The following is a 12,901-nucleotide window of genomic DNA, read 5'->3' on the forward strand; positions in this document are numbered from 1 at the left end:
CCTGGCCTGTAACCCTATGAATCGGTTTGTAACCCTATGGCCTGGTCTGTAACCCTATGAACTGGCCTGTAACCCTATGAACTGGCCTGTAACCCTATGAACTGGTCTGTAACCCTATGAACTGGCCTGTAACCCTATGAACTGGCCTGTAACCCTATGAACTGGTCTGTAACCCTATGAACTGTTCTGTAACCCTATGAACTGGTCTGTAACCCTATGACCTGGTCTGTAACCCTATGAACTGGTCTGTAACCCTATGAACTGGTCTGTAACCCTATGACCTGGCCTGTAACCCTATGACCTGGCCTGTAACTCTATGAACTGGTCTGTAACCCTATGACCTGGCCTGTAACCCTATACCTGGCCTGTAACTCTATGACCTGGCCAGTAACCCTATGAACTGGTCTGTAACCCTATGAACTGGTCTGTAACCCTATGAACTGGCCTGTAACCCTATGACCTGGCCTGTGACTCTATGACCTGGCCTGTAACCCTATGAACCTGGCCTGTAACACTATGACCCGGCCTGTAACCCTATGAACTGGTCTGTAACCCTATGACCTGGCCTGTAACCCTATGAACTGGTCTGTAACCCTATGAACTGGTATGTAACCCTATGAACTGGTCTGTAACCCTATGACCTGGTCTCTAACCCTATGACCTGGTCTGTAACCCTATGAACTGGTCTGTAACCCTATGACCTGGCCGGTAACCCTATGACCTGGCTTGTAACCCTATGACCTGGCCTGTAACCCTATGACCTGGCTTGTAACCCTATGACCTGGCCTGTAACCCTATGACCTGGCCTGTAACCCTATGAATCGGTCTGTAACCCTATGAACTGTTCTGTAACCCTATGAACTGGTCTGTAACCCTATGAACTGGTCTGTAACCCTATGACCTGGTCTGTAACCCTATGAACTGGTCTGTAACCCTATGACCTGGTCTGTAACCCTATGACCTGGCCTGTAACCCTATGAACTGGTCTGTAACCCTATGAACTGGTCTGTAACCCTATGAACTGGTCTGTAACCCTATGACCTGGCCTGTAACCCTATGAACTGGTCTGTAACCCTATGACCTGGCCTGTAACCCTATGACCTGGCCTGTAACCCTATGAACTGGTCTGTAACCCTATGAACTGGTCTGTAACCCTATGAACTGGTCTGTAACCCTATGACCTGGTCTGTAACCCTATGAACTGGTCTGTAACCCTATGACCTGGCCTGTAACCCTATGAACTGGTCTGTAACCGTATGAACTGGTCTGTAACCGTATGAACTGGTCTGTAACCCTATGAACTGGTCTGTAACACTATGACCCGGCCTGTAACCCTATGAACTGGTCTGTAACCCTATGAACTGGCCTGTAACCCTATGAACTGCCCTGTAACCCTATGAACTGTTCTGTAACCCTATGAACTGGTCTGTAACCCTATGAACTGGTCTGTAACCCTATGAACTGGTCTGTAACCGTATGAACTGGTCTGTAACCCTATGAACTGGCCTGTAACCCTATGAACTGGTCTGTAACCCTATGAACTGGTCTGTAACCCTATGAACTGGTCTGTAACCCTATGAACTGGCCTGTAACCCTATGAACTGCCCTGTAACCCTATGAACTGGTCTGTAACCCTATGAACTGGTCTGTAACCCTATGACCTGGCCTGTAACCCTATGAACTGCCCTGTAACCCTATGAACTGGTCTGTAACCCTATGACCTGGTCTGTAACCCTATGAACTGGTCTGTAACCCTATGAACTGGTCTGTAACCCTATGACCTGGTCTGTAACCCTATGAACTGGTCTGTAACCCTATGACCTGGCCTGTAACCCTATGACCTGGCCTGTAACCCTATGAACGGGTCTGTAACCCTATGAACTGGCCTGTAACCCTATGACCTGGCCTGTAACCCTATGAACTGGCCTGTAACCCTATGAACGGGTCTGTAACCCTATGAACTGGCCTGTAACCCTATGAACTGCCCTGTAACCCTATGAACTGGTCTGTAACCCTATGAACTGGTCTGTAACCCTATGACCTGGCCTGTAACCCTATGACCGGGTCACCTATAAAGGTTAATGGTTCATATCTAGGTTATATCAATTCTAAGAAAATACATTTAAAATGTTCCAGAGGTAAAACCAGATTATTATGGTATTATAAGACCCGACAACCCCTTTTAAGTTAGGGTTTGCCTGGTGATCAAATCACAGCCAATACAGTCTGTGTGCTTTGTTTGTCTCTAAAACCATGTGGATTTACAGTCGGTATCGGCCAGCACCGCCTGTGAACAAAGTCCTCTTTTCTTCCAGTGAAACCTCAAGAGAAGCAGGGGGAACTTGTGACTACAATTACTGACACACTTTCTGCCAGCGAGATAATCTCTACTTTAATAGGAATTATTAGGCAAGCCCTTATTTGCCCATGTCGCTGGCAAACAAACAACCAATGAACACACTGACTAGACCCAAAATATCAGCGCAATTCCATTCCATTTCACTGCTCCTCACTGTATTGCAAGTGTTGTTTTTATTGCCATGGGATGACTATGGATGAATGCATTTACATTACAGTTATTTAGCAGATGCTCTTATCCAGAGGGACTTACAGGAGCAATTAGGGTTAAGTGCCTTGCTCAAGGGCACAGACAGATTTTTCACCTAGTCAGCTCGGGGATTCGAACCAGCGACCTTTCAGTTACTGGCCCAACGCTCTTAGCAGCTTGGCTACCTGCCGCCCTTGAAACTAATATTGTGTAGCAGCTCACTTTCAATGACATGACTATTGCAAGAGATATCATTTGTACTGCTCTAATTACGTTGGTAACCAGTATATAATAGCAATAAGGCACCTCGGGCCATGTACCACACCCCCTCAGTCTTTATTGCTTAAATATAGAAATTGGACCATACTGTATGGTATGTGCAATGAATATTCAACCCTTCTCATCTCTGAAGTGGAAGGAATAACCTTGATGGACCACCCAACTCCTAGTTGTAACCTAGCTGTATCACATGGTCCAGAACATAGTGCTCAACACACATGGAAGGAATTGACTCCTATGCTGTACAATACCTGTGTGCACAGTTGTGTTCTATCAATTTCTATGCGTTTTACCTCAGAATAGAATTGGACCATACAGTATGGGCATTGTACACACAACCACTGTCATCTCCAATAGCCATGAAGGACCTTAATTTTACTGTATGCTTAACATACATTAAGAAGGAAGAGGTATGTTACCTGTGGCAGGGCGGAGCTGAGCTGGCGCTGCAGTGAGTCACGGTCGTAGATAACGTCCTCCAGGTGCTGCTGGGACATCCCCAGGCTCTCCTGGGTCTCCCTCAGCGTGTCCAACAGGCGGTCTCTCTCATCCAGCATGTTGACCATCAGCTGCTCAAAGTGGGAGTCTGGATCCGAGGTACTGCTCTGGGAGCCCCGCTGGCTCAGCGCCGTGTCCTCGCTGATGGTGGGCATCACCTCGCACATCATCTCACCCTGGGTGGGGGGAAGGGGTCAAAGGTTAGCCAGGTCAGAGGGTGATGCTCAGTGGTTGTTCTATGTGAGGTAGGGCTAGGGAGTTTTATTGCGATGTTGTTACAGGAAAACATCTTGGATCTTACAACAGTCTAATGATCAAGCCATAAACCTGTACATAAAACTGATGTTTTACATGATGATTAGGTGATTCATTCTGTGTTTCAGTCATAAAAAATACAAAGATCTCAACCAGAAATAGAGATGATGTAGTCCTACACTTTCAGAGCTGCAGCACCGTGAGCCGCCATCTCATCTAGAGGCAGCATGAACCCTGTGTTTCCTGTGTTTACAAAGCCTTGATTGGTGTCACCTTCCCTCAGACTCAAAGACATGACGCGAGGGATGACAGAGGACAGGGTCTCCACTGTAGGGGGCCAGACGGCTTAGAGACCTCTGGGCCTCAGTGACCTCCTGCTTGGGGCAGGGAGATTCTCTTGGCAAGAATGTATGTGTGTGTGTATGAGAGAGACAGACAGACAGACAGACAGACAGACAGACAGACAGACAGACAGACAGACAGACAGACAGACAGACAGACAGACAGACAGACAGACAGACAGACAGACAGACAGACAGACAGACAGACAGACAGACAGACAGACAGACAGACAGACAGACAGACAGACAGACAGACAGACAGACAGACAGACAGACAGACAGACAGACAGACAGACAGACAGACAGACAGACAGACAGACAGACAGACAGACAGACAGACAGACAGACAGACAGACAGACAGACAGACAGACAGACAGACAGACAGACAGACAGACAGACAGACAGACAGACAGACAGACAGACAGACAGACAGACAGACAGACAGACAGACAGACAGACAGACAGACAGACAGACAGACAGACAGACAGACAGACAGACAGACAGACAGACAGACAGACAGACAGACAGACAGACAGACAGACAGACAGACAGACAGACAGACTAGGAGCATGGCTCCACATCTCTCCAGTGTTTCAAGGCTGTGTCAACGTCTTGGGAGGCTGGCCATTCGTTCTGCCCTAGTTTGAACACATACTATTTTATGGGCCAGCCTGTGTCTGGTTGTATAATGCAGCAGATCTATACTATTGTGAATATCTGAAGCTATATCATTCCAAGGAGGTTTCGGCTGATCTTTGCCTTCCACCTCCACCAGTCTGTACCTTGTCAGCTGTGTCCACAACTTCACAGAAGCAGATGTTGACCTATGACAACGCATCCCCATTACTCACCACATTAATACATGCATGAAACAACCCTACATATCTAAAACCCGCATTCACACTGTCCTCTTGTCCAACATTCCATCACTTCAGCAGAGACGTGAACCACAGACACTACAAATGTGATGTCACAGAGACACAGACCGATAGACAGACCTATGGTCAGTCCCCTCACCATCGATGGGTAGCCTATATAATGGCAAGTCTGTCTCCCAGCAGCCTCTCCTAGCAGGAGTCTGGGGTCTCAGCGCAGGCCCCGGCACACAGCCAGCCTCCCACCGCCTCCCGTTAAGACACCATCCGTTACCATTTAAACCTGAGAGACCAGACTAGACTAGAGAGCTGGAGTCCGTGATGATCATGCGGTCCAGCTGTATAGTAAAACCCTACTGTTCCAAACACAGGTTGTGTACAGCGGAGGACCTAACTACATATGCTCATAGGGTTCATGTCTTTAAACAGGAAGAGAAGAAACAATTGAGTGTCGCACACTGTTATCACACAATAATAACTCATCATTTAATGACACCAATTAGACTTGATTACAGCTCATTCAACTTATTGTCTCAGCAACACAGAAACAGGCGATCGGTCCCCATCTCATCCTCAAAGAAAACACACAAATTCCACCAATGGATTTTCCCATTTCTACAACTATGTTAAAGTAGATTTCGGTTGGCTACTTGGACAAACGATTTTCTCCCATAACACCAGGATACCACTGTATGTTGTCGCTACGCAGCGGCACGCCTATATAAGCTGTGAATTCTACCAAGTACAGTGGCAGGCGGGCGGGAGAGGGGGGAGGTTTGAGTTAGTGTGTGTTGGCTTATGAACCCCATGGCTTCTTAAGCTAACATATAACACACAGTGAACATTGTTTCGTGTCTCTGACAGTGTTTGTAGTGGACTGCTTCTTATTGCCATGCACCGTAGTGTGAACGTGATGCAGTGGTTTAAGATACACCCAGGACAGAGCTAACAGCTTCCATGTCACCGTCTAAGGGGTATAGTCACATGAAACAGACAGAAATGTGTGTACTGCTGTGTGTAGCATAGTGATACTCTCACAGAGGCCTACAACCTAGTCTGACCATATCTGTCTGTATATTACACTATCATGGGCCAGATATGAGGCTGTTATCAACATGTCGTCAATAAAAAACAACTCTATAGCCAATTCAATCCTTTATTTGGATCTTTATGTCAGAATAACCACACGCAATAACGAGACAAACCAGAACAAATGGACGTGGAGTCTATAAATGCAGTACAGAAAACGAGGCAGGTTAAGTCGATAGAAAGTATATAAAAAAAAATAAGACCAGCGCGACCGCTTCAGCGCCCATTTCTAACTACCCCATAAAACCACTAAAACGCAAGGATAAGGATGAAATGGAATGATATCAAATCAGAGAGAGGGGATGAGACGCTCAATAGAACACATTCTGCACCACAGAGGTGGCGGGGAGGTGGGAGGAACGTGCACTGGCAGGATCAATGGGTCTTGCTCCCTGTGCCATATGCCAATTAATGAATTATTCAGAGGGATTGGAGGGCTGGGTTACCTTCCCAATCAGTGCAGAGCCCCCCTGTCTTCCAACCCCCACCACTACTGATTCCATCTAACCCCACTGCAACCCTCTAGAGTGGTGTATAGGGGGCAGACTGGAACCTTCGGTGGTGCATCCACAGAGAATGATAGAGGCCTCAAGTGAACAAAAGTCAGTTTAAGCGTGGGCAGCACCATTGAGGGCTTCCACCATTTTAAAGAGGTTAAAGTAGCCAACTGGGTGTGGATTCCTATGGGTTGTAGCCTCTTTGGCGCTGCCCATGCTGTCACAGACGCTATAATGCCTCCAGATATAAAGAGGAGTCCTCTATCTATCTCTATGGGCGCCTCACACTCAATACAGTCAAAGCCTTCCTGAACCCTTGTGGTGACAACTGTAGGATTCTACATCCTCTTTATGAAGGTGTAAGACTGGAACCGCCATTGGGAGTATTACTGTACTGTATATGAATTGCCATCATGCATCTTCGAGGAATTATCTTACATATTTCATTGAATATTTACTGACTATGGAGCTCAGAAAGCACATAGAAAATCTTCACAAATGGAAAGTCGTGAGAAATATTACAGCGCAGCAGGTGGCTAAACATCCACATTGGAACTGGGACCGAGGCACTTACAAATGTTCGACCCAATGGTCCTGCACTAACCACTCCACAAATCAGCAAGTTCCCTCTAACTTCCTGAATGGCCTGACTTTAATCGAATTAATGGGGACAATTTAATGTGTAGATGTTAGATAAGGAGCTCCACAACAGCAACACAAGGGCCTGGTTCAGAGTGATACAGCCAAGCGTGGCTATTCAGCACTGTTCTCAACACCCAGGCACATGGGAAGATGTGTAGAGAGGGATGAAAGAAATCAACTGAAGCCTATACATCAGGGTGAAATCCCATCAGAGACACACTGTGGCCTTATTAATCAGTAATATTACAATGCTCTAATTTGAACGATTTGGTCCTGACACTCATCAGAAATGACATACAGGTAGGTCTTATTATCAGGTTATGACTTATCAAGTTTTTTTTTTTTTTTTAATATGTCAATAATTTGACTGTGTCAGTAATTTCCTGTGTACCAAACAGTCCTCTGTACCTACGTTATAGAGGGCATGCTAAAGAAAAACACATGTTGATGAGTCACATTCAACTAGACACCTAGTAAAACTGAAACACATTTCTACGGTGTGAAATATTAGCTGAGTCGGAAGATCAATTGTTTCCATTCTTCACCATGTGAATGACAAGGAGGTGGAGAGCTGTTGTGTGAGGAACAACGCCATGACTTACATCAGCACAACATGCACTCGACCAGGGGTTCCCATTTTGATGGGACCACATTTTGATATCAAAGCATTTGTAGAAGAAGAAGTGTAACACTGTAATCCAATGTTTACTTTTTTAACTGAGGTTATGACAGTCTATTACAAATCAGTCTGGCAGTACTTTTCACAGTATTTCAATCTGAAGGAAGTCTGGTTTGAAGCGACTGAAATGCATCAGAAAGGCTGTTGTGTATTTGATGAGCTTGTACCTTTCCTCTGTATAGTATAGTTTATGTATTTTAGGTGGCATTGTGTACAAATGTTCCCTCCAATTGTTTAGGCCACTGAGCAAATTTGAGGTATTCTGAAACTCCAACGTTGTGAGAATTTTGTGCAACTTTCCGTGTGCGTTTACAGTGAACTGATGCTGTATCCATACAGTTTTGGACATTAGCCAAAAGGCTATTGTGGCTATTTGAGCATCATGTAGGTCTACCAAAAAAACTAATGGAGCAAATCCAGTAACATTTTCACATGGAAATAGCTTTTGATTTCTATGATATAGCCTACAGTAGCCTATATGTGGTGTTCAATGCAGGCCTACATTGCATGGGACATTAAAAAAACGTTTTTACATTAAGAAGGTCTTGAAATTAATTAATTATTTGCTTTACTTAGTCTGTAACACCATGGGCCTGTAAATTGCATTGTGTTGTATGATGCAAGAAACCACTTTACAAAATAAAATGTATTATTATTACCATACAGATAATTAGATAATGTAGGCTTCCCCTCTGCCTATTGGCTTATTTACATATTCAAGCCTGTGTCCAAATACAACACTGCCCCTTTATTTCGTTTTTGATTTCATCTTTATTTAACTAGGCAAGTCAGTTAAGAACACATTCTTATTGCCAACGACAGCCTACCCAGCCAAATGGGGCCAATTGTGCGCTGCCCTATGGGACTCCACATCATAGCCAGTTGTGATACAGCCTGGAATCGAACCAGGATCTGTAGTGATGCCTCTAGCACTGAGATGCAGTAAATTAAGTAATAAGGCCCGAGGTGGTGTGGTATATGGCCAATATACCACAGCTAAGGGCTGTTCTTATGTACGACGCAACACAGAGTGCCTGGACACAGTCCTAAGCTGTGGTATATTCCCAATATATCACAAACACCCGAGGTGCCTTGTTACTATTATAAAACTGGCTACCAATGTAATTAGAGCAGTAAAACTAAATGTTTTGTCATACCCATGCTATACGGTCTGATATACCAGGGCTGTCAGCCAGTCAGCATTCAGGGCTCGAACCACCCAGTTTATAACGTTGATTCGACCACAGAAAAAACGTTGATGTATATGGGGCAAACTCAGTGAAGTTCAATCTCTTGTGTCTCTCCACGGTCAGGCATTTCTTCTGCGCAGCAGTCCTGGAGGAAGTGTGCGCAGCTTAGAGGGTACATTGGTGCTGACTAAAGGCAAATCTACTTTTAAATAATGTCCATGTTTGATTTCTTGGCATGCGCCTCGGCCCAATGGGCGGCAGTGGAATGCTTTGGTGATCTTAAGTGTATCGGAAAACTATTAAGTCACACTCACTCATTCTCACTTTGGCACCTGTAGCACTTGGACAGGTGGAAACAGATGACACAGCAGTTTTGTGAATGAGGGAGAAGATAGAGAATTCCCATTCATACGACAGCCTATACCCGCAAATACACTTCAGACAACAATGCTGTTGGCTGCCAAAAAGACAGCTATTCAACCCCTTCCAATGCAATCACTGCAACAGAACCCTAGTCTCTTGAGAAGCAGGTTCACAGAATATTAGCATGGTTGATGATGGAAGATCCCTTACATTTAAACAATACTCAATCCACTGCAAGTCTAGGACCTCTCCATATGTTTAATGAGTCAGAAATTCACAAGGCAAGGAGTGCCTGATTTCCTGACATGAAATCAATTTCATCTGACCATGCCACTGAGCTCACTCCACTGTGGGTGTAATATAACCCAATGTAGATACAAATGTAGGGCAAAGGACCTGTGAGTGGCTGATTCATTGAGTAAAGCCTCACGTCTCCCCCCCACCCCACTGACTCTCACAACTAGTGAATGGGCTGCCGACTGGGATGGGGATGAGAAGGGGGGTTGAGTGTAGAGTTTCACCCAGCACGCTGTCATTAAGGAGCAGGAGGGAGTGGGCAGAGGAGGGTTTACATGTCTATGTATGTGTATGTGTGTGTATGTAAACCAGCGTTGCCTGAGCACGGCCTCACCTATACCCCAACCCCCTACAGCAAGGTCATGCAAACAATCAATCAATGGAGATGAATAAGAACACAGATAGAACTGGGCCAAAAAGACAATGAAGGCCAGATCTGATTTGCAGCCGGTCGCCTGGGTCAGTCTGACATCGTTTCAATGGCAAAGCTGGGCATTTTATGCTACCTTTACTTTGGCGTCTGGCAATTATGCAAATTGGGCCATAAATTAAATTAAATTATAATTTTATAGACATAAAGCCCGCTCTTTCTCTCTGCCTGTTACTACCGGTCGCCCTCTGCATGATCCCATGTAGCAATAAGCGCTGTTCTCTCACCAGACATATTAAGCACAGTGTATTTGCATGAAGGAGGTACATCAGAGGGAAATCAACTCAGTTGTATACTCATTAAGGTGACATGATTATCTTACTATAATCACTGGTCTACGTTAGACGTGCACATGGATCCAGCAGGACAGGCACCCAAAGGAGCATCAGACAACATGAGCAGAGCATCTGTAATAATGGTATGGCTTGTACATGTGGTTTCACCTGTCATTCTCTACATTGACATCGCAGTGACAAAGAGCATGACGATAGAATTGGCATAATTGAATGAGATGTTAATGTGTTATAATTACTGAGTCAATGGCATATATGTGATTTAATTAGGTATTCATCCATCTATTAGTGTGTGTGTGTGTGTGTGTGTGTGTGTGTGTGTGTGTGTGTGTGTGTGTGTGTGTGTGTGTGTGTGTGTGTGTGTGTGTGTGTGTGTGTGTGTGTGTGTGTGTGTGTGTGGCAGAAGGAGCCTGAATGCTCAATCTTCACCCATTCCTCAGATGTGAATAGTATTCACTGCTAATATAGAGGAGGGGCACATATTCTACTCATGACAGCCCTCTCATTGTTCTATTCCTCAGAAACACATGTCATGCGCGAAATAGTGAGCTAATCTCATCTTTGCACAGTAACATTGTTTTCCATGCTCTTTAATGATAATTGTGGAGAATCCTTGGCCATTTCTAAGTGCATTACATCATGCATGCATCTCCATCCCGCCCACTTTAACTATCTCTTTCGCTACACTCTGACAGTGTCCGGATTTTCTGTAGCTCTCCACTATACTATAGGCATTGGTTACATACTAACGCAAAATGTAGGCTATGGGCACGTCCGTTTATATTTAGTAGGCTACTCCAACATCTTTCACATCATTAACGAAGTTGAGGGTGAGAGGTTGCCTATTTCTAAATCACCTTGGGCACGCTCTCTGTGCAAAACAGCAGGTCGTGGGGTGCAATCATTATCTCGACAGACAATTGGTAAAACAATCAATGACATTCTATTCGCGCACAACAGTTTCCTTACTTACGTTTTTTTCCTTTCCTTTTACTGTATGTAGGCTCCTTCAATGGATCAATGACAACTGCGGTCTCCGCGAGCTAACGAAATCGCACAGCTGGGACCATTAGCGGCCAATCCAGTCCTAGGATCAAGCTCCAATGGCAAAACGCAGCGACAAGAAAGCTCCGATGAAATGTGCGGAGGCATAAACCGCTGGCATTTTCAAAAACTTGAAATTGCCCTGTTCCGTGGTGACATTTGGTTCTCCAGATATACCCATTGGTAAAAATATGGCATGTTACAAATTCCTGATGCGAGAAGAAGAGTCGGTAAAGACCATTGTTTCAGCTGGCGGAGGGGAGGTGTGCTGTATCTTAAAGTTGCAGTTGTTCAATTCTCTGCTCACCAGAATATGTTCACGACACATAGAATTTGTGCATCAATTATATATTTTTTCTTGGATGAAAAATACAAGTTGTATTCAAAAGTAGAATAGCCTAATGCGTAATGGCCAGCCTAATGCTGTGCATTCTAATGCTAAATTACATTTGGAAGTGTCAGGAATTTGCAACATGACTGTATGATATGGAATCCATATTTTGTTAACATTACATATATAAATATCCCTTTTAAAAATACAGCCATCATATTGTCACAGCCTAATGTTATGTCATTTAACATGTATTTGTATTAGTCCAGTTAGCCTATTGAAAACACACATCACAGTTTTACAATCGGATCGATGCATTCACAAAAAAATATTCCCTCCACTTCCCTGCGATCTCACCTTTCCCTTTCACAGAGATGGTTTCTGCCAGGCTCGGAATAATTTGTGTAGTAATCGAGCCTGTGCTTCCAATTATGTTTACATCTCCCCAGACGACTGCAACGTTGACCATATCTTTAGTTGTTGCTCTTTAAACCTACAACATTTTGCCCGAGATATTAGGCTCTGTGGAGCATTTATTGGGCACGCAGTAAAAGTTTTTTTTTTATGAAGACACCCCTGAGGACGTTCCTACAGGTAGAAGTGCCAGTCTGCCACTGACAGATGTTAGACCGGACAGACATGGTAATGTAAGATGAGGAGGGAAATTATGCGCAAAAGACTTTTCCTCTGCTCTCCTAAAAAAACGAGGGGTTCCAATAATGTCATACCTTCATGGATGTTACAAACATTCTCGTGCAAACTGTGACTGTGAGTCTATGATTTGAGATTCTTCAATACTTTATCTCGTCATATGATTAAACACACAGGGTTGTATTTAGCAATTGGTGAATAGCCTTATGTTACCTTATAAAGATGTCTAGTAAGCACTATAGTCCTACAGTGCTCTCGAGCAGCATTACCCTCTTGAATGCCTCTCTCTTTCTGCTCTATGGCGGGTAAACACCTACTGGCATCTGGAAAGAATGTGGGACCAATTGTAGCCTCGATTGTGGCTTTCAAAATAGCAGTTTCATTTGATCATATATGTCATATTCATATGTGTAAACATACTGAATTGTAATCGGATGCATTTTACTGCCATATCATACTGTGCTGTGATTGGTTAAGACCACCCAAATGGTTAGGTCATGGGCAGTTTGATTCTGGTTGGCAATAAGTGAACATGCCAGTTATAGCTAGCTAATAAAGAGCTACGTTATTAAGAAATATCCTGTAGCACTGCATTTT

At 44.4% G+C, this 12,901-nt stretch overlaps 1 protein-coding gene across 1 annotated transcript in view; it reads right to left on the bottom strand.

Annotated features, from left to right (window-relative positions):
- The window catches only part of LOC118392586 (liprin-alpha-2-like), a 247,539-nt gene extending 235,967 nt beyond the window's left edge, over positions 1–11,572 (bottom strand). The window contains 2 exon segments of the mRNA XM_052460483.1: positions 3,247–3,501; positions 11,252–11,572. Of these exon segments, the coding sequence (XP_052316443.1) occupies positions 3,247–3,495 (249 nt within the window). The 5' untranslated portion in view covers positions 3,496–3,501; positions 11,252–11,572.
- Positions 11,573–12,901: the final 1,329 nt, after the last annotated feature.

This window comes from Oncorhynchus keta, chromosome 13 (assembly GCF_023373465.1).
Source record: "Oncorhynchus keta strain PuntledgeMale-10-30-2019 chromosome 13, Oket_V2, whole genome shotgun sequence".
In the NCBI taxonomy this organism is placed as follows: domain Eukaryota; kingdom Metazoa; phylum Chordata; class Actinopteri; order Salmoniformes; family Salmonidae; genus Oncorhynchus; species Oncorhynchus keta.